This window comes from Manis javanica, chromosome 3, assembly GCF_040802235.1.
Source record: "Manis javanica isolate MJ-LG chromosome 3, MJ_LKY, whole genome shotgun sequence".
Taxonomy (NCBI): domain Eukaryota; kingdom Metazoa; phylum Chordata; class Mammalia; order Pholidota; family Manidae; genus Manis; species Manis javanica.
Window position 1 is genome coordinate 164,056,326 of NC_133158.1, and position 25,128 is coordinate 164,081,453.

The 25,128-nt window shown below is 38.4% G+C and overlaps 1 protein-coding gene, 1 long non-coding RNA gene and 1 pseudogene across 2 annotated transcripts in view; 2 read left to right on the plus strand and 1 right to left on the minus strand.

Annotated features, from left to right (window-relative positions):
- Positions 1 to 531: 531 nt before the first annotated feature.
- Positions 532 to 25,128, minus strand: part of LOC118968869 (uncharacterized) — a 48,671-nt gene continuing 24,074 nt past the window's right edge. The window contains exons 2-3 of the long non-coding RNA XR_005056714.2: positions 6,934 to 7,079; positions 532 to 6,600 (exon numbers count right to left, since the gene is read on the minus strand). This is a non-coding gene — a long non-coding RNA (uncharacterized lncRNA). The remainder of the gene's footprint in view (positions 6,601 to 6,933; positions 7,080 to 25,128) is intronic.
- Positions 15,947 to 21,684, plus strand: LOC140848494 (rho-associated protein kinase 1-like; annotated as a pseudogene).
- On the plus strand, positions 16,093 to 20,867 carry LOC108409640 (rho-associated protein kinase 1-like). The gene is given in 6 exon segments (XM_037001122.2): positions 16,093 to 16,219; positions 16,535 to 17,780; positions 17,783 to 18,098; positions 18,100 to 18,306; positions 18,308 to 18,486; positions 18,489 to 20,867. Coding segments are annotated over 5 exon segments (1,431 nt in total). The 5' UTR covers positions 16,093 to 16,219; positions 16,535 to 17,563; the 3' UTR covers positions 19,001 to 20,867.

Genomic DNA, 25,128 nt, shown 5'->3' on the forward strand with positions numbered 1-25,128 from the left:
GCCAAAGAAGAGAGTATTAACAAGGTAGAGCTCATGCATGGTTGAAGAGATTTTTCCCACCCTTGAAGATATGGGAAACGGTGAAAACAAGGAGAAAGACCCATATAGTATAGTGTTAGTCAGCTTTGCCATGTTACAAGTCTACTGCTATTCCTGTGGAAGATAGAGGTTTTTATTCATTCTTTTCCATAATTTCTAAAATCCTACACTTTTTGAGTAAAATTTGAATAATTAAAATTGTTGGTGTCAAAACTGTTACATGCTCATGAAAGTGTTCCTCTTAATGTAGCATAGCAAACTTGCTGCACTTTTCTTATTCTCATACTGGCTGCTACAGCTTCAGTACCATGCCTTGCTTATAAAATATTCTGTCTTCCTCTCTCTCTGGAATCTGGCACAATTTTCCTCCATGGTTCTGTGTTGGTCCCTCCCTGCCTCTGACCCACAGATAAGGGAGGAGACGTGATGAGATATCAAAGATCTGAAAGAACCAGCCAGGGGACTCGAGGCTTAACAGTACAAGAGTGGTGCTGAGAGGACACTTCTCATATTTATTGATCAAATGGTTGTTAACAATAAAGTTCTATGTAGGGGACTCAATACACAATCATTAATCAACCCAAGCCTAACTCAACAGTCTCAAATTTTCTGAAGCATAACAAGTTCTTACGTAGTGAACAAGTTCTTACATGGTGAACAATGCAAGGAACTGTTTCAGTTTTGATCATGCATCATGAACTATAAACAATCAAGTCAGATATGATTATTCACTTGATTTTTTTTACTTGATTTATATGTGAATCCCACATTTCCCCCTTATTTTTTTAAATAAAATGCTCAAGTGGTAGGTAGATGCAAGATGAAGACAGAAAGCGTAATTTAGTGCTGTAAGAAGGCAAGTGCACATGATCAGGTCTGTGCCTATAGACTAGGTATTAATCCAAGTTAGACAAGGGCAACAAAACATCCACAGGTGCAGAAGAATTCTCTCAAAACTGGGGTGGGGGGTGAGGTTCTAAGCTTAACCTCTGTTGGCCCCCATTTTCTCACCTGATGGCCCCCCTGTGACTGTGCCTGTCTTAGGTTGTTCCTCCCTTGAGGAATCTTACCCATCTCTGGCTAACCAGCCATCTTCCGGGGCCATCCAGGGAGATGTAAAGTTGGTAAGTGAGAGAGAAGCAATATTGTTTGAAAAGGTTAGCTTTTTACTTCTTTGCAGATTTATGCCCAGCACTTGTCTTGAGGTATCTTTATCACTTGGAAGAATTATGATACTTGGTAATTCCAAATATGAGGCATGAATTCTAGTAAAGGGCTGTAATTAGGAAGGAAGAAGAAAAGCTATAGAAATAGCAGATGGAAGAAAACATGAGAAGATTATTTCTTTGACATAACTTCTTGTAAAGTAACGTAAGCATGTATAGGTTTTAACAAACTACTAATTAAATTGCATACACACATTAACAGAATAACAATACAGATACATAACAAAAGCAGACCTACAATTACTGGCTATATCTAGTAAAGCCAAGAAAACCAGTTTGGTAACCCAGGCATTTGTGAAAATTTATCAATAATATGATGCATATTGTCTAATTGATTTTGAATAGTTTGAGAAAAATCAGATAAATTAAAACAACACATTCCTGGAAACTGTTCACATCCCATATGTTCTTTTAACAATAGATGGCCTATAGTAGCGTGATTTTGAAGTACGGCAACTCGTACTTCTCCTAATTCTTGGTTAAGTTCAGACAATATAGAAGCAGTCAAATTTGTTGTTTTACTGTATGCACAGGCCAGCTTGGATATTTCTTTCTTCATTCCTATGACAAGTCCATGAACCAGCAAGATGAATGCAGCAGCAATAGCCACAGCAACAGGATCCAACTTCAAGCTGTCATCACAATCATGTGGCAGGGCTCGAGAAACCCACCTGTGTTTATATCCAGGATGGTCTATAAGGGCAGGAAGAATATGCCCCACACCACAAACACCTTGATAATGTGAAGAGAAGGCTTGATATGTTTTGTTATTGCATAAGAATACCCAGCCATTTGGAAGTCTATATCCAAAAGGCCATTTTACACAAGTGGTAAAATTGCAGTAGGAAGGTATATGGGTGCAATTAATACATATACATTCAGAAATTATAGTAGTACTGACAAGTAAGTTCAATTGAACTTCACAAGTAAGAATTTTAGGAGGGTGAGTAATGTTTATTCCCGAAATATTAGTGAACACGGAGAAAGGGAGTCCTATACCTATCAAAATTTTCTTTAATAATCTACTAATAGAGGAATCTCCTGCTACACAAAAAGATGACTTGTTCAATCTCTGACTTGTGAGTTGGAACCACATGTTAGGTGAGTAAAATTCATATTCTGGAGAGAGTGATATGTCAGGAGCTCCCTTTTGAAATTTCTTGCAAGAATAATTGCCATTATCATTTCAGGTCGAAACTCTTTTGTAAATATCACAGTGAATATTATTTCTTTTAGACTGATTAGTTGTATTATACCATCCAAGTCTTCCTCCATTCTTTTGTCTATATATCTCTTTGCCATTCTTCTTCTAAACAATAGGGCCCACAGGAGTGCAGCAAGTAAATAAGCAATGAAGAACTACACCATGGCCTAAATAAGGGGGGTTAGTTACGCTTGCTGTTATAATGCAAGCTTGTGTAGTATGTACATGCAGAAGTGCCATTATTGGGAATAAAAACAAAGATACTATCATTTGATGGGCTTCAATTTTCTGTATCTGATGTACAGGCCTTTGTTGAAGTTTTTTGATGGTCATCTTCTGGAATGACTCTTCCAGAGGATGCTGATGTTGGAAGTTCTTCATATTTTAATTCGTTTTCTGGGTAACCAAATCAGCCGTTGATCCTCTCTGTAACAATACAAACCCTTTGCCCCACACTTTGATATGACCTTTATACCATTGTGAACCTATTGGAGACCACCACACAGGAACTGCTATTGTTTCAGGAAAATAAATATTATTAGAAAAATGTACTTCAATAGCCGATCATCTGTCACCCTTTAAAAGATCAAAATTAAGGATATGTAAAGCATGCATTAATCATTGATTTGCAGTTAATTTTATCATATCAGGAAGTAATCCCGCTCTTTGTTTTAATAAATAATGCTTAAGAGTAAGATGATGACCTTCAATTAGAGCTTGAACTGTAGAATTGTAAGGAATGCCTGTTTTATGAGTGATATTATATAGCTGAAAAATTTTTTTTAGCATAGAGGAGAGGTAAACTGAAGCACTGTCAGTTTTTATGGTAGCAGGAACACCAAATACTGCAAATCCTTGTAAAAGATGAGTAATAACATGATGAGATCGTTTTCCTGTTAAGCTGTGGTCCACCAAGTGGAAGAATAAGCATCAATGGAAACATAAACATGTTTGAGAGTTCCAAATTCAGGAAAAATAGTAACATCCATTTGCCATAGGGTGTTAGGATGTGTTCCCCTGCGGACGGTTCCTGCTTGTAAATGAGAATTGATTTGAGAACAGGTTGGACAAGAATTCAAGATATTTTGAGCTTCAGAGGCAGAGAGAAACATTTTGTAAGGTGAAGGAGGGAGCATGACTCAGGTCATGATAGCACTGAGCTTGTGAGTAATTAACTAAAGAAACAAGCTTGTCTACTTTATCATTACAGTATGATAAAGGACCTGGTAAATTAGAATGTGATCGTATATGAGTGAAGAAGGAGGGATGCAGATGTTAATGGATACACACCTGTAACTGAGAAAATAAAGTGTTAACAGGAGATTGTACGGTGCCCAATGTCGCAGTTTCTAATAGAGGAACGGAAAAGGCAGCGTAAGCAGAGTCAGTAACAATATTAAGAGGATCTGGGAAATCTTGCAGAGCTTGCAATACAGCATATAACTCATTTTGTTGTGTAGAAGTAAAAGACGTTTGAAAAGTTTTTGACAAACCAGAACAAGTCGTATAGGCTGCTTTAAAAGATTTTGTACCATCTGTAAAACAGATAACAGTATATTTAATAATAGATTAAGAGAAGTTTTTTGAGGAAGGATCCATTGATGGCACTGAAAAAAAGGAAACTAATTTATTCTTAGGGTAATGACAGTCAATATTTCCTAAAATATCATAAAGTGCAATTTGCCAAAGAGTATTTTCTTGAAATACTTGCATAATATTTTGTTTAGATAATGGAAGAATAATGGAGTAAGGGTCTTCTTGACCAATCATCTGTCTTAGTCTCTGTCATTCTTTAAGAATAATGGAGGCTACTTTGTCAATGTAAGGTTGTAACGAGGGTTTAGTTTGATATTGCAAAAATATCCATTCTAACCAACCGTCACATCAACAGAGCAATCCCTGTTGGAGGATGGGGAGTAAAGTAAATTAATAAAAGTAAGGGTTTGTGTAAGTCAATTTTTGATAACTGAGCCTTTTGAATGTGTTGTTCTATCCACTTGACTTCTTCTTCAGCCTTTGAGGTTGTCTTTAGGCCTATTAAGATCTGGGGTCTTTTCAAGGTATTGAAAAGATGTTGTAGTTTATAAATAGGAATTCCTAATAACGGTCAGATCCAATTGATATCTTCTAAGAGCTTTTGAAAGTCATTTAAAGTTGTAAGATGACCTCCTCTCCTTATTTGAATTTTCTGAGGGATTATTGAATTTTATTCCCCAAATAATTCATTGGGTATTGTATTTGTATTTTATCAGGGGCTTTTTAAAGCCCCATTGTTTTAATTCAGTTTCAGTCTCATTGAGAATAGTGTTGAGAGAGAGATGTTTAGGTAGGGCTATGACAATATCATCCATATAATGAATGATAAAAGCTTAGGGCCATTTTTCACGTATAGGCTGAAGAGCCCTATGCACATAATTCTGATAAATTGTAGGGCTGTTTTAACATTCCTTGAGGAAGTACTTTCCACTGTAATCTTTCTGAAGGGGACTGCAAGTTTAAGGAAGGGACAGTAAAAGCAAACTTTTCCCTATTACGGCTAAGGGAATTGTAAAAAACAATCTTTAAGATCAATGATAGTCATGTTCCAGTCTTTTGGAACCACAGCTGGAGAAGGGAGGCCTTGTTGTAAAGGTCCCATAGGTTTAAGGACTGCATTAATTTGTCTTAAGTCATATAAGAGTCTCCAATTTTCTGACTTCTTTTTTATAACAAATACAGGGGAATTCCATGGGCTTGTGGAAAATTCTAATGTACCTAGCTGAAGTTGTTCTTGAAATAATGTGTGTAAGGCTGCCAGTTTTTCTTTATTGAGGAGCCACTGATCCACCCAAACAGGCGTCTGAGTGGCCCACTGTAATGGTATAGGAGCTGGCAGCTGTGTATCAATGACCCCTAAGAAAAAGACTGAATTGATGAAGGCTCATCAAAAGACAGTGTAGTATGCCATGTTGCATCAAGTCTCATCCCCAGAGATTAATTGCTACATCAACAATTAAAGGTTTCAACAAAGCTAATTGTTTTTCAGGGCCTAGACAATGTAAGGTAGCTGAACTTTGCCATACTTGAGAGGCTGTACAATACCTGAAAATTGAATATGCTCTTCTTGTTTGGGCCAATTTTTTGGCCAATGTTTAAGAGCAATTACAGACACATCAGCCCCTATGTCTAATAATCCTATGAAAGACTTGCCCTGAATACTGATTTTGCATTGAGGTCTGTCAGATGTGATTTTTGTATTAAGCCATATTTGTTTATTTGTACTTCCAAATCCACCTTGTCCCCTTTCATAAGGTGTTGTTGTAGGTGGGAGATAGGAAAGTAAAAGTAATTGAGCAATTCTTTCTCCTTGAGGTATATATAATTCTTTTTCAGATGATACCATTATTTCATTCTCACCCATATAATCCTGATCAATAACCCCGGGTCTTACTATTAATCCTTTTAGTGTCCACCTACTATGTGTCATCATACCCAGTATGTCTTTCTAACTGCAGCCAGTCTCCTTGTCCTGCTAGTTGTTCAGCAGTTACAAGAATTGGAGGATTGGCGTGCTGATTTCTCAAAGCTTGTGCTTTTGCTTCCTCATACCACCACATCTTAAATTGTAAAAACTCAGAAGAGTCTAAACTATGAGCCAATAAATCCCAGTCATGAAGGATCATCCTTTCCTGTTCTGCCAACCCCCTCAAGAGACCCACAACATATGGAGAATTAGAACCATAAGAGGAAATAACCTGTTTAAAGTGTTTTAAGGTCTTGTAAGGAATAGGCATATAAAGTGCTTTGACCCCCTCCTTGTGGAAATTGGGATCCTCATTTGGCCCACAAGGAGTTAAATTAACTGGTGCTACTAAGGGTGTCAGATAAGCATCTATATATATATCACCCTCCCTCTGGGCTTTATGCCATGAAGGCAGACGCAGCAGGAACAGGAGCCGAGGGTTTTTTATGATGAGAGGAACGAATAGAACTCTATTCGTCAGTCTCGGAAGAGGAAGAGGAGGACAAAGAGGAGTCAAACAGATGTGGGGATGAAGATCACTTACTTGATTTCACCACATCATCTAAGAGTTCTCTCTCACGCTTGTATGTGTCTGATCTGGTTTCAGACAGTGGGGGAGTTTGCAAAGGCTGCAAGGCAAAAGTGATCAAATTACATAAAGATCAAACAGGCACAGGGATGCATTTCCCTGTCTGTGAGCCTTTTAAAAGTCTCTTAATACATTATCCCAATCAGCTTGTTTAAGGGTTCCCTGTGGTGGCAACCAGCAACAATATTTTCTAATATGTTTGTGAAGTTGAGCAAAGTCCTTTTTGGAAGCTTTCACTCCTGATGTTTTTAGGAGAGCACGGAGTAATTTTAAGTAATCCTCCAGTTTAGCTGCTTTAGTTTCATTTTGGCCCAATTTTAGTGTCCCTGACATCTCGACCCTGTCCCTATGCGCACTTTCCTGGGAGTCTTACCAGATCAAAGATCTTCAGTTTCCCCGCTCTGAGTTTCAACTGTCCCCCATTCTGAGTTTCAGGGTTCCTGTTCGGGCGCCACTTGTCAGGTGCTCCCTGCCTCTGACCCGCAGATAAGGGATGAGACGCGATGAGATATCGAAGATCTGAAAGGACCAGTCAGGGGACTCAAGGCGTAACTGCGCAAGAGTGGTGCTGAGTACACCTCTCATATTTATTGATCAAATGGTTGTTAACAATAAAATTCTGTATAGGGGACTCAATACCCAATCATTAATCAACCCAAGCCTAACTCTCAACAGTCTAAAATCTTCTGAAGCACAACAAACAAGTTCTTACATGGTGAACAATGCAAGGAACTGTTTCGGTTTTGATCACGCATCATGAACTATAAACAATCAAGTCAGATATGATTATTCATTTGATTTTTATACTTGGTTTATATGTGAATCCCACAGTTCTGCCAGTTTACATTCATCCCTTAAGTAAACTTGATAATCAAGGCATTCCAATTACAATTCTATAACTTTGGAAGATCACCCTAGTCAAAAATTCTCTTTCTGATAACTCATGCCACTGCAAAATGATCTTATATCATTTAAAACAAATTACCATGTGTGGAGAGTGAATGACATACATTCCTGATCACTTTTACCAGAATGTAAGCTTCCTGAAGGCAAGAGTAATAAACCTGCACCCAGTGTTTCCCAGTCTTCATTCAATAGCTATTCAACAAATATTTCATAAATTCATGGGTTAATAAAAGAATAAGATAATGAGAATGGAAATTTGTAAGAGGACTTAGGGATGTATCAACTTACTGATGGCTGTAACTTCAGGTCCCAGTCTATCATCTTGAGGAGTGAGCAATAAATCTTTTTTGAATTAAGGAATTTGTGATACCAAGAGTATTAAAATAGAGAAGAAAACTTTTGCTGATAACTAACTATATTTCCAATGTATATTTAAGTTAAGAAAAGAACACATTTTAAAACTAAGTTACTAATCATTTTGTTTCTTGTGGGTAAACATTATTTTAACTATTTTTTAATGTTTATCTTTCATTGTGTTGGTTGGCACAACGAAAGTGCCAACCACTTTGTCTTTTCATGGTTGGTTTGTCAGTGCCTGTCATCATTCCTGGAATATAGCAGGGATGTTTTAAACACATGGGTGAATGAAAGAAAAGAAAGAAGAAAGGAAAGAAAGGAAAGAGGAAAGAAAGGAAGTAAGGAAGAAAGCAAGAAAGGAAGAAAGACTATGAGAAGTAGTGAAAATTATAATTTTAATGTGATAAAAAGGTGAATGATAAGTTAAGAATGAGTCATTCTGTGGAAGTTTTGATTTTGCTTTTTTACTTTTAAACTTTTCTATTGAAATAGTACATATCTTGAGGAATGTGGGCCCCAGATAATCTGGGTGTTAATGTGTTTTCTCCGCCCTAGACAAATTATTTGGCAGTTTTCATTTCAATTTATTTGTTTATAAAATGACAAAACAGTAGCCCTTTCCTCTAGGTTTTGAATATTAAATGAGACAATTCAGTTACAATACAGAGTATATACTAACTGGTTTAAACTGATGATTTATTGAAGAATAACATTTTTATTCTACATAGTGCAAAAGTAGTTAGAATACTGCATATAATTTGCAATGATTCAACAAGTTCTTTCCACCTCTAGAGCAATCCAGTATTGTAATTAACTCCTTGATTAGCAGTCACTTCACAAAATTAACAACATAAAAAACAAATTTTAATATGAGAGTTCAAGTACAAAAACAGATAAGATATTCTAAATCTTCTGGATAAATAAATTTATGAGAGATGTTATATTTCCTCCAAGATAATACAGATTTTTGCCTCTTTGATAAGTTGCAGTAGAATGAACACTCTGCATGAGTTACTGAATCCAAGTTAAAACCCTGGGCTTCATGTCTGTAGTTGTATTTACATGTACAAAATCAGGATAACACTGTTCTCACTGCTCTATTATAAACTTGCTTACACTTGTCCTTCCTTCCTTTCATCCCTCCTTTCTTCCCTTCCTTCCTTATTTTTTCTTACTTATTTTTCAAATCACCCCTGCTATGTTCTAGGAACTCTAATAGGCTCTGAATTCAGCACAGTGAAAGCACAAATGTCATCTCTTCATTTTTGGAACTAACCATCTAGTGGGAAGGAAGGAATCTAAAGAACTTAAGTAAAGCAATATATGTTTTATCAGTGAAAGTTCTGGTTCTATGAAAAATTAAATAATGGGCTCTAAAGATTTGGACAAACATTATACACAACTATTAAACAGGAATATTACATAATCTGAAAACAACTCTTAAATAATATGCAGTTTAACCTGTACACATAGCACAGTAGATAAAATAGTGCTTTTCAGTGAAAAATCCTTTATCTACAGTTCCTGGAATTGTGCCAGCTGTCCAATTTCATTAGGCCTCTTCAACTCTGATAATGGTAAGGCATTATTTTCATTGTGTTGAAGCGACTGATCTTTTAGGTACTACAGTGTGATTTCAAATATAAAATAGCATATAGGGAATAATATAACAAAATTCACATTATTCAGCCTTATCAAATCTTACCATTTGGCATATTCTTGTCAGATTTTGAAAATAAGTTATGCAATATAGATACTATAGTTGAAACTCCTGTGTACACTTCTCAAATTCCATCTTACATTTTCTTTCCTTGGTGAAACAAATTATGTGATTATTATTTCTGTGTAAATATTTGCAGTATTATAGTATATAATATAGTGTAGAGTAATAATAGAAATACTATAGTATTTGTAAGGTAAAATCGAGCCAAAATAACTAGGCGAGGAGGCTACATAGGAGCCAAAAGTTTAATAGGGCGCAATCCTGGGTGATGTTCGCCAGTCTGGTTAGTCACAGGCCAGAGAAGTCACGCCCAGCAGGGCAGGCAGCAAGTTTTTAAAGAAGGTAGGGGAAGGCAGAGCATAGATTTACAGCGGTGCGAGGATTGGCTAGCCTAAGGCACCTTTTCCAGGCTGGGAGGGGGCAGTAGCTGGGGATTTTGGCATATCATCAGGCCGGTGTCTGACGTGCTCACTCCTCCCTCTGGTGCCTCCAGCCTTACAGTATTTATAAACAATAGGCAACATTTTGCATATATTTAACATATCAATATATGTATCATTCTGCATCTTATTTTGCTCATATTATATAAAATTTATATACATTATATAATTGTGTATACATATATACATACACACAGTGTGTATACTTTAATGGCCATTCTGTATTTCATTACATATTAATCAGAAATCATTTATTTTTATTAGAGAACATTTAGTTTCCAGTTCTCACTGTTACAAATCATGCCTCAGTGACCATTATTGTAGAGGTTACCTTTTGAGTAAGTTTTTTTTTCAAGTATTGGGATTACGGGGTCATAAGGAATGCAGATCTTTAACTTTACCATGTACCTCAAATTGTCTGCTAGAATATTATATTCATTGCCTTTCACTATCCACGTATGCGATTTTCCATTTATTTTCCTTACCAGTAATTGAGATGGTCAGATTTTTAATTATTTCTAAACTGATGAACATGAAAATGTATCTCATGGATTATTTTATTGCTTTTTCCCCTTTCCCTGGTTACTATTGAGATTGGGTATCTATTCATGTTTTTTGGTCACTTGGGTTTCTGTTTTTATTAGTTGTCAGTTTATATACTTGCCCATTTTTGAATGGGTTGTTTGACTTTTTCTTAATGTTGCAGTTCTTAAAAAATTATACATACTAATACTTTACCAGTTATGTGATTTGAAAATATTTTTTTCTGTCAGTGGTTTGCCATTCTCCTTTGTTTTAGTAACATTTCATGATCTGAAGTTTATCACTTATGGAATATATGTTATCATATTTAAGAAATCTTTTGCTGACCTAAAAAATGTTTACTTCTCAAATTTAAATATCTGATAGGACAATTCTATATGCTATCCTTCAAGTTATTTTAACCATTCTTGTCCTTTTTTCCTTTTTTGTGAATTATAAAGCCAGCCTGACAATTCCCATTAATGAGCCATTTGAAATTGATGAAATGCCTTTAATTTATATAATTTCAGGCAAAATGACCTTTAAACCAAACTTTGGTTTTCCAATTCATGAATATTATCTCTCTTCATCTTTTCACATCTTATTTTTGTTCCTCAGTGATATAATAAATTTCTTTTAAAAACTCCAGTGAATATTATTGTGTACCCTCAGAGAATTGATACGTTGTTCTATTTTGTTTCTCTGAATTTGTAATAATTTCTCTTTAATTATTATGCATATGTAGAAATTATATTGTTTTAGATGTTCCATCTTCTAACCACAATTTTTGCTTAAATCTCTAATGTCTCTATACATTTGTGTCATCTTTTAGATTTTCTTCAGAGACACTCTAAATGTAATAGTTATTACTAAATTCTTAGCCTGCTTGTTTTATACTCGGATGATATAAAGCATGCATATTAAAATCTTTAGGTTCAGGACTTGCTCATTTCTTTCTGTAATTTTCTTCAGTTATTTATGTTGTTATTTTAGCTCTACAAGCTCATTAGTTACATATTTTATATCATTTTTGTGTGTTCTTGGTAGACTACATTATTTTTCATCAACTTTTGAAACATTGTATAAATTAGGTATTTTTGTTATAAATATTTGTATTATAAGTGCTTGTTTTTATCATTTTAATATTGCTGTCACATTATGTATATCTTTGTCTTCATGGCTTTCTTCCCTTAATTATATTTTGGTTGATAATGTCATGCCTTTGGTCATTGTATACTGTTTGTACTACTTTATTTTGAATGTCAATATATAGTTCTGTTACAGAAGTGTTTTGTTATAGCAGTATATAGCTTGCTTTAAAAAACTACACTCTACTTAAGTCATTTTTAGGGGCACTTATCTATATCGCCTCAGTATTTGGACTTATTTTTAAATCAGATATTTCTGTTGTTCACTGAGTACCATCATTTATTTCTCTTTTCTTCTTTCACCACCTCCCTCCCTTCTAACTTATGAAAGAATGATCAGCTTTTTTGTTACTTCTATCATATTTTTTCTCCTCCTTTCATCCTTTCCATCCTTCTTCCCTTTTGGTGTGCTGATTTAGAACCTACAACTCGCTATGTGCATGTTATTTTGTAATTGTTTAAATTTTACCCCATGTAAGTAATGCTAATTTTCCACTTAATTTAAATTTATTCTGCATGACTATCTCATCTTACACCTGACAAGGCTTTTATTGTGTGCTAGCTGCCCATGTATCCTGTAGCCTGGCAGCTTGTCATCATTGCTTTGAAATTCACTGAGTGCTTTTAAACATAAAAAATAATGGTCTTATTATCAACAGTGAAATATTTTTATTGGTACATTTTATTAATTGCTGTTCTTGTCCTGTATATTCTCTGTGGTTTTTTATTTCATCTGGAAGAAATGCGTCCAGTAGAAATTTTGTTGGTTTGAATTCTGTGTGGTAACCTCACTATTTCTTGAGATGTTAGAAAATATCTTTACTTTGTCTTCACATTAGGAACATAATTGGTAGGTTATTATATTTTGACTTGACAGTTACTTTTCCAAAGCAATGCAAAAATATTACATTATCTTTTAGCATCATTTAGCTATTTTGCTTATGAACTTGTCCACTCTTCAAAATTATCTTTTGGTAGACTTTTTTTGTTGTCTTAGAAATATTATTTTTATTTCTCACCTTCTGCAGTTTACTTTGATGTGTCTAGATGTGAGCTTATCTTTATCCTGCCCTATGCTAGGGATAGGCTTCCAAACTGGAAACAGCCATTTGTTCTATTGACTTCTTCTGCAAAGCCTATTCAAAGATATATGACTGAGACTATTTAAACTACTACTGTATGGGAATCTATCAGTACCTTTCCAGTTCAGTAGTTATTTTCCTAAGAGACCATGGCTATTCTAGTGGCATTTTATTAACTACATTATTTTATTTTCAAGATTCTAAATAGCTTTTTTTCCCATACCACCTGCTTTTATATTTCTGCTAATTGTGTTAACAACTTTCACGCTTAGTGTTTCACTATTCTTCATGCATTTTATAACTATTTATATAAAATATTTCGTCATTTTTTTTCTGTGAAAGTTTTTATTCTGTAAAATTAATTGCATGTTGAATAAATATATGCTATATAGGGGTTGGGTATTTTTCTTAGCCTTACTTTTCTCCATGTAATTTATATTTGTGTTGGCTAGCTCACCATGATTGTTTTATCAATTTATTTATCTATTTTCTCTCTGAATCACTGCTTTACCTACGCCCCTGATAGGAGTTGCCTCCATTGGCACCACAGGGCCTTTGTCCAGAATTAGATGTTATAATGGCCTCTGGATCAATTGTCTCCAAAGTCACAGCTTTGATCATTGCTCAGAATTTATATCCTATTTCTGGTCTATTGAGGATGTTTGTTTTATTTTTATGTGTGGAAAATTTGTTTTGGTTTTCTGTTTTTCAATCTTATCTCCCATGGTTAATTGCATCAAAATGTGAGCTCATTTTGCCATTTTAACTGGAGGTCTTTGTGACTGTTTAAATACATTTTTGAGTCACCATAGGACTTTCCTTGTCTCTTTTTGTTCCTGATGTTATGGATCCTTGTCATATGCTCAATATTATTTAGCATCACTTTGGGAAAACTTCAGTTGTCATATGTTTTATTAGTTGAATTTTGTGAAATGGAAAATTGATTTCTTGCAGATTTGGAATTAGTTTCTCAAATTCTTTATTTCCTATGTAGAAAGTAAAGTGACATCTGATCTAAAATATGACTTGAGGTACCACTGAAAGTAATAATATCTGAAATGTTATATGCAAACATTATATTAGGAAATGTGGGCATTTTACATGGGGGAGAGACAGGGTGACAGCATAGGATTCTGAAAACAACATTGGCTCTGGGTTAGGAATCAGGAATAAACTCTGGGCTTTTCTAGTAAATAAGTGAAAGAGGTTAAGAGGATCAGAACCTTCTTTGAAGTTTCTCTGAACCTTTGTTTCATCATTTGTAAAATTAAACTTTTGGGATACAGAACTACTAAGATTGTTTTTTAGCCCTAGTATATGATTCTGACATTCTAACTGATGTTATGCTTCTCAACTGATGTCCAAAATTTGTAAGTTGCTTTAATCAGAGTAGAAGCAGTTTTTATAGAGGCTAGAACTGTAAAGGGGATAGATACAAAGGAGCCATTTGATTTACAAAAGAAAATAACTGGTGGTTAGACACAGGTAGAAAAATAAATCATAACAGAAAAGAAAATAGCCTGTCACACAGTAGTTCAGTTTCTGAAGAGTTATATTTTTTTCCTAGAAAAGAATATTTTACGTGTACAATTGAAAAAGTACAGGATTGTGTTTTCAATTTTTAAGTCTGAAAATGACTTCAATCCACTGCTTAGTTTCTATTTTAGCCTTGAGCTTAAAAAGAATGCATAGAATTCAAATAAGCAGAGTGATAACACCAGCATACTTCACAGAGCCTCTCATTCAGTGCCTTGCTTTTTGTGGGTATAGAGGGAAATTGAGAAGTGTGCACTCACTTGCTGAAAAGGCAGAGAAAAACCATTCCAAGAATTTTGTTTTCTTATTACAGATATTTGAACATTTTAGAAATTTAGGTAATTATTTAATGATATTTATCATTTTTTTGATAATTTACTTAGTGCCAAGTATGTATACAATGCTTTGTTTTATAGCTGAGGCCTTGAAATAGGCTTCCCCTAATTTACAGATAACACATTTTCAAAGGATAAAGTAGACTCAAAACTGTTAGCATGAATTCAGCTGAAAGCAAGAATTAAGTGAAAATCATGTTATTTCAGTACCTGTCCTCATATTTTAGCTCATGCTAGTTATGAGTTGTTTGTTGAATTGATTTTAAAGAGAGGGTTTAAATTCTGAGAATTTAAGGTAGGTAGAGATTTTAAAAATTCATCAGTCCAAGATGTACCTGCACATACCAGAGCTTTCTAGACTTCTTAACAATCTTACACAGGGTCTAGAATCCCTTATGTAAAGGTCCTGGGTTTGATAATTCAATATTATATTTATTTATATATTTATATACTATTTATATTTGATAAAACTATTTTATATTTTAAGATGATTTTTGCATATATTGTGTGTACATGTATACATATATAGTGGGCAGAAGTGCCTAAAGCAGAACATCATCAAATAATTTTTTTTTGTAATAGCTATAACCAAAAAAAAAAAAAAAAAAAGGTTGTATTAGGTAGGATAAACAGTTCACATCAGAGGCGGGGCCGCAGCCTCTCCCAGAAGCTCCCCTGTCAGCCGCTGGCCAACTCTAGCCTTCCTCTCTGCCGGTTCTCCAGCCTTTCCTCTCCTAAGCCCACATCAGGCACTGACCTCACACCGCCCTGCTGGGTACCACGGCAGCAACCCCAACAGCCTCCACAGTGACATCACAAATGGGACAGTAATGTCACACCATGGCCCAGGTGACAGTGGCAGCAGCAGCGGGCACAGCTCCGCACCTGCCCTTTGTGTGTGCCTTCCCTCTTTGCCTTCCCTGCTGCCCAGAAGGGGTCTCCACCCTGTTTCTCCTGTTCTCCCCGTCCTGCCCGGCTGGGGACAGGGAGCCCTCCTTGGGACAGGGAGCCCTCCTCGGCAAAGGCAGCTGGGGCCCGCTAGGCTGTGGCAGCTCACCAGATGACGAGGCTGGTGCCAACAGCGTTGTTGGCTGTCAAGAGGGGCTGCTGCATGGGAAGCGACTTAGGGAGTCCGAGCAGCTGTGGGCCGCTGTAGCCCACAGCCCCAAGTCCAGAGAGTGGAGATCCCCTCAGTGAGGGGAGAAAGGGAGTCGGGTGCACTTGGTGACCCTGAGGTTCCGTCTCATCTGCCCCGCGGCCGTGAACCCACCACGGAAGGATGTTGTCATTGCTTTCTGCTGGTGCTGGGACGAGGGTACCCTCACAGTAACAGCAGCATGTCGACTGGGGACAGTTTTGAGACTCGGTTTGAAAAAATCAATGACCTGTTGCAGGAACCCAGATCAGAACTGAATTTGGATTGTTTGCTGGGTGGACTGGATGCTCTGATATTTGATTTAGATTTTCCTGCCTTAAGATACCACAAAAATATTGACTTTTTAAGCAGATATAAAGACACAATAAATGCAATTAGAGATTTACGAATGAAAGCTGAAGATTATGAAGTAGTGAAGGTGATCGGTAGCGGTGCATTTGGAGAAGTTCAATTGGTAAGGCATAAATCCACCAGGCAGGTGTATGTTATGAAGCTTCTCAACAAATTTGAAATGATTAAAAGATCCAGTTCTGCTTTTTTCTCGGAAGAAAGGGACATCATGGCTTTTGCTAACAGTCCTTTGGTCATTCAGCTTTTTTAATGCATTCCAATATTATCATTACCTCTACATAGTGATGGAATACATGCCTGGTGTAGATCTTGGAAACTTAATAAACAACTATGATGTGCCTGAAAAATGGGCACGATTCTAAACTATGGAAGTAGTTCTTGCACTGAATGCGATTCATTCCATGGGTTTCATTCATAGGGATGTGAAGCCTGAAAACATGTTGCTGGATAAATGTGGACATTTGAAGTTAGCAGATTTTGGTTCTTGCATGAAGATGAATAAGGAAGGTATGGTACAATGTGATAGAGCAGTTGGAAACACCCGAGTATATTTCCCCTGAAGTATTAACTCCCCAATTGCTGATGGTTATTATGGACGAGAATGTGACTGGTGGGCAGTTGGGGTATTTTTATATGAAATGCTTGTAGGTGACACACCTTTTTATGCAGATTCTCTGCCTGGAATTTTTAGTAATATTATGAACCATAAAAATCCACTTATCTTCCATGATGATGACGACATATCAGAAGAAGCAAAAAGTCTTAGTTGTGCCTTCCTTACTGAGCGAGAGGTGAGATTCGGGCGAAATGGTGCAGAAGAAATCAAACAACATCTCTTCTTCAAAAATGATCTGAGGGCTTGAGAAACACTCTGAGACACTAGCACCAATTGTACCAGATTGAAGCAGTGACATTGATACAAGTAACTTTGATGATTTAGAAGATGATGAAATAGATGAAGAAATATTCCCTATACCTAATGCTTTTGTTGGCAATCAGCTACCTCTTGTAGGATTTACATATTCTGGCAATCATAGATATTTGTCTTCAGCTAATCCTAATGATAATAGAACTAGCTCTAATGTGGATCAAAGCTTGCTGGAAATTCGCAAAAAAAACATGTATAAACTGGAAGAACAGCTGCATAATGAAATGCAATTAAGTACAGAGCTTCAAACATAAAACTAGACAAGATAATGAAAGAACTGAATGAAGAGGGAATCTAAGAAGAAATCTAGAATCTACAGGGTCTCAGATTGAGGAGAAAATGTTGCTACAGCATAGAATTAATGAATACCAAAGAAAAGCAGAACAGGAAAATAAGAGGAGGAATGTAGAATATGAGTTTTCAATATTGAAGGATCAGTTGGAAGACTTAAAATAAATCATAATTCACAGCTTGCTAATGAGAAGCTGGCACAATCACTAAAGCAGCTTGAAAAAGTCAATGTTACTTAGGACAGAGGTAGACACAGCTGTAAGATTAAGGAAGAGTTTCACAAAGATGAGCACATCGATTAGTCAGCTAGAGTCCCTAACCAGAAAATTGCAGGAGAGAAATAGAATTTTAGAGAATTCCAAGTCACAGATGGACAAGGATTATTACCAGCTGCAAGCTGTGTTAGAAGCTGAATGAAGAGACAGAGGTCATGCTTCCGAGATGGATGAGTGGCTCAAATTACATCTTTACAAGAGGAGGTGAAGAATCTCAAACATAATCTTGAAAGAGTGGAAAGAGAAAGAAAAGAAGCTCAAGACATGCTTAATCACTCAGAAAAGGAAAAGAATAATTTAGAAATAGATTTAAACTATAAACTTAAATCATTACAACAATGGTTAGAACAAGAGGTAAATGAACATAAAGTAACCAAAGCTTGTTTAACTGGCAAACATCAGTCTATTGAAGAGGCAAAATCTGTTGCAATGTGTGAGATGGAAAAAAGGATAAAGGAACAGAGGCTCACGAGGAGGCTGAAAGTAGGGTTTTGTTCAGGTTGAGAAGCAGTGTTCCATGCTAGATGCTGATCTGAAACAATCACAGCAGAAGCTTGAGCATTTGATAGAAAATAAAGAGAGAATGGAGGATGAAGTTGAGAGTCTAAGTCTTCAGTTGGAGGGAGAATCAAATAAGTGACTGTTGTTACAAAATGAATTGAAGACTCAAGCATTTGAAGCAGATAACTTTAAAGGTCGAAAAGCAGATGAAACAGGAAATAAGTACTTTATTGGAAGCAAAGAGATTATTAGAATTCGAGTTAGCTCAGTTTACAAAACAGTATAGAGGAAATGGAGGACAGATGCAGGAGGTGCAAGATCTGCTTGAAGTTGAGCAATATTTCTCGACACTTTATGAGACCCAGGTAAAGGAACTTAACAAATTGAAGAAAACAACAGAGAGAATTTAAAGAAAATGCAAGAACTACAAAATGAAAAAGAAACCCTTGTCACTCAGTTGGATCTAGCAGAAACAAAAGCTGAGTGTGAGCAGTTGGCTAGAGGGCTTCTGGAAGAGCAGTATTTTGAATTGACCCAAGAAAGCAAGAAAGCTGCTTCAAGAAATAGACAAGAGAGTACAGATAAAGATCACACTGTTAGACTGCTTGAAGAAACAAACAGCATGCTTACCAAAGATACTGAATTATTAAGAAAACAAAATGAAGAGCTGATGAATAAAATGAGGAAGGTAGAGGAAGAATATAAATTTAAGAAAGAGGAAGAGATTAGTGATCTTAAGGCTGCCTTTGAAAAGAATATCTACATGGAACAAACCCTAAAAACACAGTCTGTTAACAAGTTGGAAGAAATAATGAATCGGGAAGATTTTACAATTGATAGAAAGAAAGCTAATACACAGGATTTGAAAAAGAAGGAAAAGGAAAATTGAAAGGCACAATCAGAAGTATCACAGACTTCAGGGTCAAGATGGGGGTTACTCTGTCCTTGCTTTGGCAGAAAAGCACACTGAGGGTTTTTGTTTCTTGTTTTTTTTATTGTGGGTTTGCCTACAGGTAGATTAGATTAATTATTACTATGTAATGCAAGTATAATTGTGGGAAAGCTTAGCTAGATACATATATATATATTTTTAAAGGTGCTGCCTCTTTGAATTTCTCAGAAAATGCCTCTCAGTCATCATAGAACAGTTTTTCTCATATGAGTGAGGAAGGGACTTTCACTTTCATGTGGAATGGACATCACTATCAAGATCAGCTCATGGAAGGAATAAAGAAAATATGTCAAAATGAGACAACCAAAATTCTTTTCAATGACTTCAGGTTCTGTGGTCTTGCAAGACTATACAAAACTATACAAAACTATTTTAAGAAAGCAGTGACATCACTTGACTTCAGTGCCCTCACTCCAGAATTTAAGATTCACTGTTGGGTTGCCCATAGTGGACTTGATGGAGAATAATATCTTACATTATGCTTTACAAAATACTGTATGTGTTTCAGCAAGTCGGTAGATTGGGAATTGGGAGATGGCAAAAAAAAAAGTTACATTTAATCTATGCATTTTTGCCAAGCCATACTGAGTTATTTTACTACCAGAGACATTAGGAACTAACATTAGAAGCAATTTTAAGAGCATTTTGTGGCATACATCAGTTCTGTAATTGTATAATGTATTTATGGTTTCAACTGATAAAGACATTAAATTAACACACATAAGAAATATATGTACTGTTTGAAGTGTATATTATTCTTAGAACACTTTTGAAAGGAATTGAATTGCCCTTTTTGTGCCTTAATTTGAGAGAATTATTTTAATGCCATGACTAAATTTCAAAAAAGTATGTGTCTGTGGGTTTTTCATTGATAATTTATTTAATTTTAAATATTTAGAGGTTTGTTGGACTTTAATAAACTGAGTACAATCTTTGCATCAAACTACCTGCTAAAATAATGAATGATTTTATAAAACTCTGCAAACTGTATAGAAGGTTACATCAGTATAAAAGAAAATTATGGCAATACATCTGTGATGTTTTCCAGTTAACACAGGAATTACCAGATAAATACTGTTAAACTCTCATCCAATAATGATGAGACAGGGACCGTGGGATTAGGCAGAGTAGGATGAGGGCCTCTGGAGAAAAAGCAGAGCAAGATAATTACCATCAGAACAATGAAGCAATGTGCAAAGAAGTCCCTATTGGAACTCTGTGATAAGCATTACGCAAAGTCAAAGTCACACTAATTCTCTAGGGTAGAGATACCAGACTGGGAATATAGACATCTTCAGTGAGATCAGTTAAAACTCAAAAGGCCAGCAGCAACTTAGCCTAGAATGTTTGAGTGTTCTGCAGATAAGGAAAAGTGTCTCAGCATAACCCGTGACTTCACTGTAAAATTTACCTTAGCCTAAAAGGTCCAGTTTATTCTAACCGTACCTATATGCTATATTTCCTTCTCTGATCCTAACCAAGTAATCTGCAACCTAGGAAAAAGACTAATTTAGTAAGTATAAGGTTGAAGGCACTGGGGAGAGGGGTGAGCACGTCAGACACTGATGACGTGCCGTAGTCCCCAGCTGCTGCCCCCTACCAACCTGAAAAATGTGCCTTAGGCTAGCCAATCCTGGCAACACTGTAAATCTAAGTCTGCCTCCCCCTATCTTCTTTAAAAACTCACTGCCTGCCCTGCTGAGTGTGACTTCCCCAGCCTGTGATAGGCAGACCACAGAACATCACCCGGGAATTTGCATTCAAATAAACTACCTGGCCCTTTCTTGCCTCTCTTTGCCTGCTTATTTCAGCTAGAACTTATCTTACATTTGGTGCCTGAATTCCAGGAAGGAGCATGAGCATGGGGCCTCGACAAGCCATGGTGGTCCTGCACCCTCCTTCCCTGACCTGGGACCTCAGCCCGCTCTCCGCTGCATGGACTATTTTCCGGTGAGTCCCTCAGTTTCCCCCGGTCTGCTTCCTTTCCTAACTCCATTTCACCTGGTCCATTAGAAATCAGACGTATGTCCAGGTGAGGGCATCCGGCCCTTTGGGCATCCAGCCCACCCTCTGTGGGCATCCAGCCTGCCCCTGACCCTACAGTGTGGGAGACATCCCTCACCCAGGCTCCCAGGATGTCTCCCCTGACTTGGCGTGCTTGGGACGCTGGGCACTCCTCTCAGCGGGATTAGTTGGGAAGTGGCGCAGACAAGGGGAATCAGCCCTCAAAAGTGGAGGCTCAGACCCTGTTGCGGTGTCTCATTTCTAATTTGGCTACTCTATATTTGTCCCGGGAAGTTTGCAAATGGAAGCTAGTCTTTCTTTACTCTGAGGCCGGGCCTCAGTATCCCTTAGACAATCAATCTCGCTGGCCCCCTGAGGGAAGTTTCAATTTTGGCCTCCTCACTGACTTGATTAATTATTACCACTAGAGTGGAGAGTAGAGTGAAATCCCGTATGTGCAGGCTTTTTGGACTTTGCACTCCTGCCCAGACCTTTATGTTAAGTGTTCAATGACTCAGGTTCTCCTAGCCTGATCTCCAGATAAAGATTGTCAGCCTCTTAGTCTGTCCAGTCCTTCTTCCTTTTCAGATTCGCCAGAAGACCTCAGTCGCCTGCCTCCCTCAGCTCGTGATGCCACCTCCCTCCACCACCATCTTTAAGTCCTTTGTCTTCACACGTGTTGCCCCCAGATTAAAGTCCTACATTCTCAACCATGCCATTGTACTGCTCTCCTCTTCCAGTGACTGCACCACCCCGTCCTCCTTTCCTTCTGCCTTCACAGCCCTCTTCCACCACCAGAACACGCTCTTCCCACCCTCTGGTTCCGGAAGCCACAGACAGGAAGCTGAGAGGGAAGGCAATTGAGTATCAGTGACTCAAGTCTTTATATCAGTTTGTCTGTCTGTGTATATGTTTTTGTGTAAGAGGTGTTGCTGACTGTAGTCGTGTCTGTAGTTGTGTCTCAGTTTGTATGTTTGTGTCTAAGTGTGTAAATGAAAAATATTTTCCTACCTCCAGATGGTATTAATAAAAATAAAAAAAAGGCACTTGTGAAAATTGGGCATTCTAAAACTTCCAGAAAATCTGATAAAAAAATGTTAAGCATTAATGTTAATTTGCGTTTGGCCGAGGCAGGCATGTCCTTGTGGTTATCAGCTGCCTAAGTTTACCTAAGGTCATTTAAGTTGATGTTATCTGCTAAATCTTTTAAGAATAGAATGCTTAAAGGCTTAGCTTTGTTTAATATTCAGTAAAGGTCTTGTAAGTAATCTAGCATAGTTGTTATGAATGAGTGAACTAAGTAACTGTGGCAAGAGAACACCTTTTTAATTGTGTGTTACAGTGTGTATACCTATCTACAGCCTAAAAATCTTTGTGGTAACCTAAAACCTTAAAATTTTGCTAAGTTAAAAAGATATACTTTGTGCTTAGTGAGAGATTGTATTGTAAAGCTCATAGTTAACAGAAATTATAAAATGTTCATAAATTTGTCAATCCAAACAATGCTAGTGTAACAGTTTACAATAGCCTGCCTCTCAGTGTTCACTAAAAATTAAGGTACCTAATAGTTTTAACTTCTAATTAAAACTACTTAAAGTAATAAGAAAAATATTTCTGCATCCTAAAGAATGTGTCTTTTGATAAAAGTAAGTAACTTTGTTCTAAAGTACAGCTGTTTTTACAGAGAGAACTCTAAATGTAAAAAGAAGGTTATAGAAAGTTTGTAGAAGAATTTAATATGGTCATTGAAGGGTCCCCACCCATAAGCTGGCGAACTTCCTGCTTCTCTTCCGGGTCCTCCTGAAGGGTCTTCCCGCCGGCACCACATGAAGCCCAATCACCTCTCTCCCCCCTCCCAATCCCAGCACCTAGCCAATAGCCACCAGCCCCGTAGAAGTAACACCACAATCACCCCATGCCTCTTCCTATATAACCCAGCACCTTTCCCTAATAAAGCGGAATTCTCCGGTGAATTGCTGCTGTGTGTCGCTCCTTCCTTTCATTGGTGTTGAAACCCGGGAGACGGGACACCCCAACTGAGCCCCGTCTTCCCCCCGACACCAGCATCAGCTTGCCCTCGTCCTCTTTTTCCGGCGCTGGCTCCTCACACTCTCCACTCCTCTATGGCATTTGGGTAAGTTTTCCCCCAGAGTGGGCCGCTCTTCCCCGAGCTATTGCAGCGCCATTGACCGTGATCATCCGGCAAGGCTCTGATGCTCGGGGACGAGGAGGGCACTCTCCCCGCCTCAGGCCTTCACGGCTGCGGTGGACCCTCAGGCCCCTCCTCCAACAGTCATAAACACACTCACTGCCCCTTCATTTCATTAGTGCTGAAACTCTTCGGGTAAAGTTTCCCTAGGGTGGGCCACTCTTCCCCAAGCTATCGTAGCGCCATTGACCATGATCGTCCAGCAAGGCCCTGACACTAAGGGACAAGGAGGGAACTCTCCCCGCCTCAGGCCTTCACTGCTGCGGCGGACCCTCAGGCCCCTCCTCCAACAGCCATAAACGAGGTGACTCCTTTGCAAATGAGAACGCTCCCTTTTTCCCCCCTTCCTCCTTCCGTTCCGTCTGCCGAAAATTCCTGGTACTAGGTTCCTCGTGACTCCGGCACTCTGCCTTCTTAGAGAAGTTTGGGTGATGACCCACACTTCCTAAGAAATTTCAATTCGTATACGAGTTTCCACAGACCACCAAGGGTCATCGGGGACACCCTTTGTCTCCTTGCAGTCTGCTCCCAGTCTGAGGATCTCCTTTCATCTACCTGTTTGTCTCCTCCTCTGTCCTTTAGCCATGGGAGCCTCCTCATCCCTCCCTGAAAGTTCACCTCTTGAATGCCTGCTCAAGCATCTAGCTACCCTCTCCCTGACACCCGATATAAAACCAAAACTTCTCTGTAAATACTGCTCCCAAGATGGCCGACATACGCCCTAGACAATAACAACCAATGGCACGCAGGGGGAACTTTTGATCCTAGCATCACTTGCGATCTTTTTAACTACTGCCAGCGCCTGAAAAAATGGAAGGAGATTCCCTATATCGAAGCTTTTCGCCTCCTAGCTCAAAATACAAGCCTCTGCACCACCTGTTCCCTGCCCCAAGTTCTCCTAGCCTGCAAGCCGTCTCCCTCCCCTCCACACACTCCCAGTCCCTCTTCAATTACCTTTGACCCAGCCGACGAGCCTCCGCCATTCAGGCTTCCCCCTTCGGCCCCTCCCCCTCCTACAATCCCTCCGCGGTCTACCACCTTCCCCGCAGCCTCCACCTCCTCCCTGCAGAAGCCTCCCGTCCTCTCCCTTCCTCCTCCTCTCCTACAACAGCCCCTCCCCCTTCCTCCACCACCGCTGTCCCCACCGCCTCCACCTCCTCCCCTGCAGAAGCCTCCCATCCTCTCCCTTCCCCCTCCTCTCCTTCCTACACCACCATCTCCTCCCCCACCTCACCCCCTCCGCCTTCGTCCCCCTCGTCACCCCCCCCGCAGATCGAGCCTGAGCCTTTCAGCCCCTGTAAGTCCCAGGAGCCTTCTCCGTCTTTGCCCCCTCAGACTCGGTCCCGAGGGCCTCCCAAAATTATCGTCCCTCTCCAGGAGGTAGCAGGATCCAAAGGCACCGTGCACGTTCACGTCCCTTTCTCCTTAGATTTAGCCCAACTTGAGAAATGCCTAGGTTCCTTTTCCACTGATCCCACAACATACATCAGGGAGTTTCAATGGACCCTCCAGTCTTACAGCCTCACACATCATGAAATTTCATGCTCCTGGCCAATACCCTCCTCCCTGAAGAGCATAGACAAGTTTGGGACTTCGCCCAAACGCATGCTACCAAAACCCACAGGACTGACCCCACCTATCCCCCTGGCCCCACGGCTGTCCCCGAACAAGACCCACACTGGGATTATAACACCGCCGTGGGTCTCCGCTCTCGAGATATCTTCGCCTGCTGCTTAATAGCAGGTCTGAAAAAGGCAGCTTGTAAAGTAGATAATTTGCAAAAGCTCCAAGACATAATTCAAAGGAGGGAGGAAACTCCCTCTGAGTTCTTAGACAAACTCACTCAAGCCCT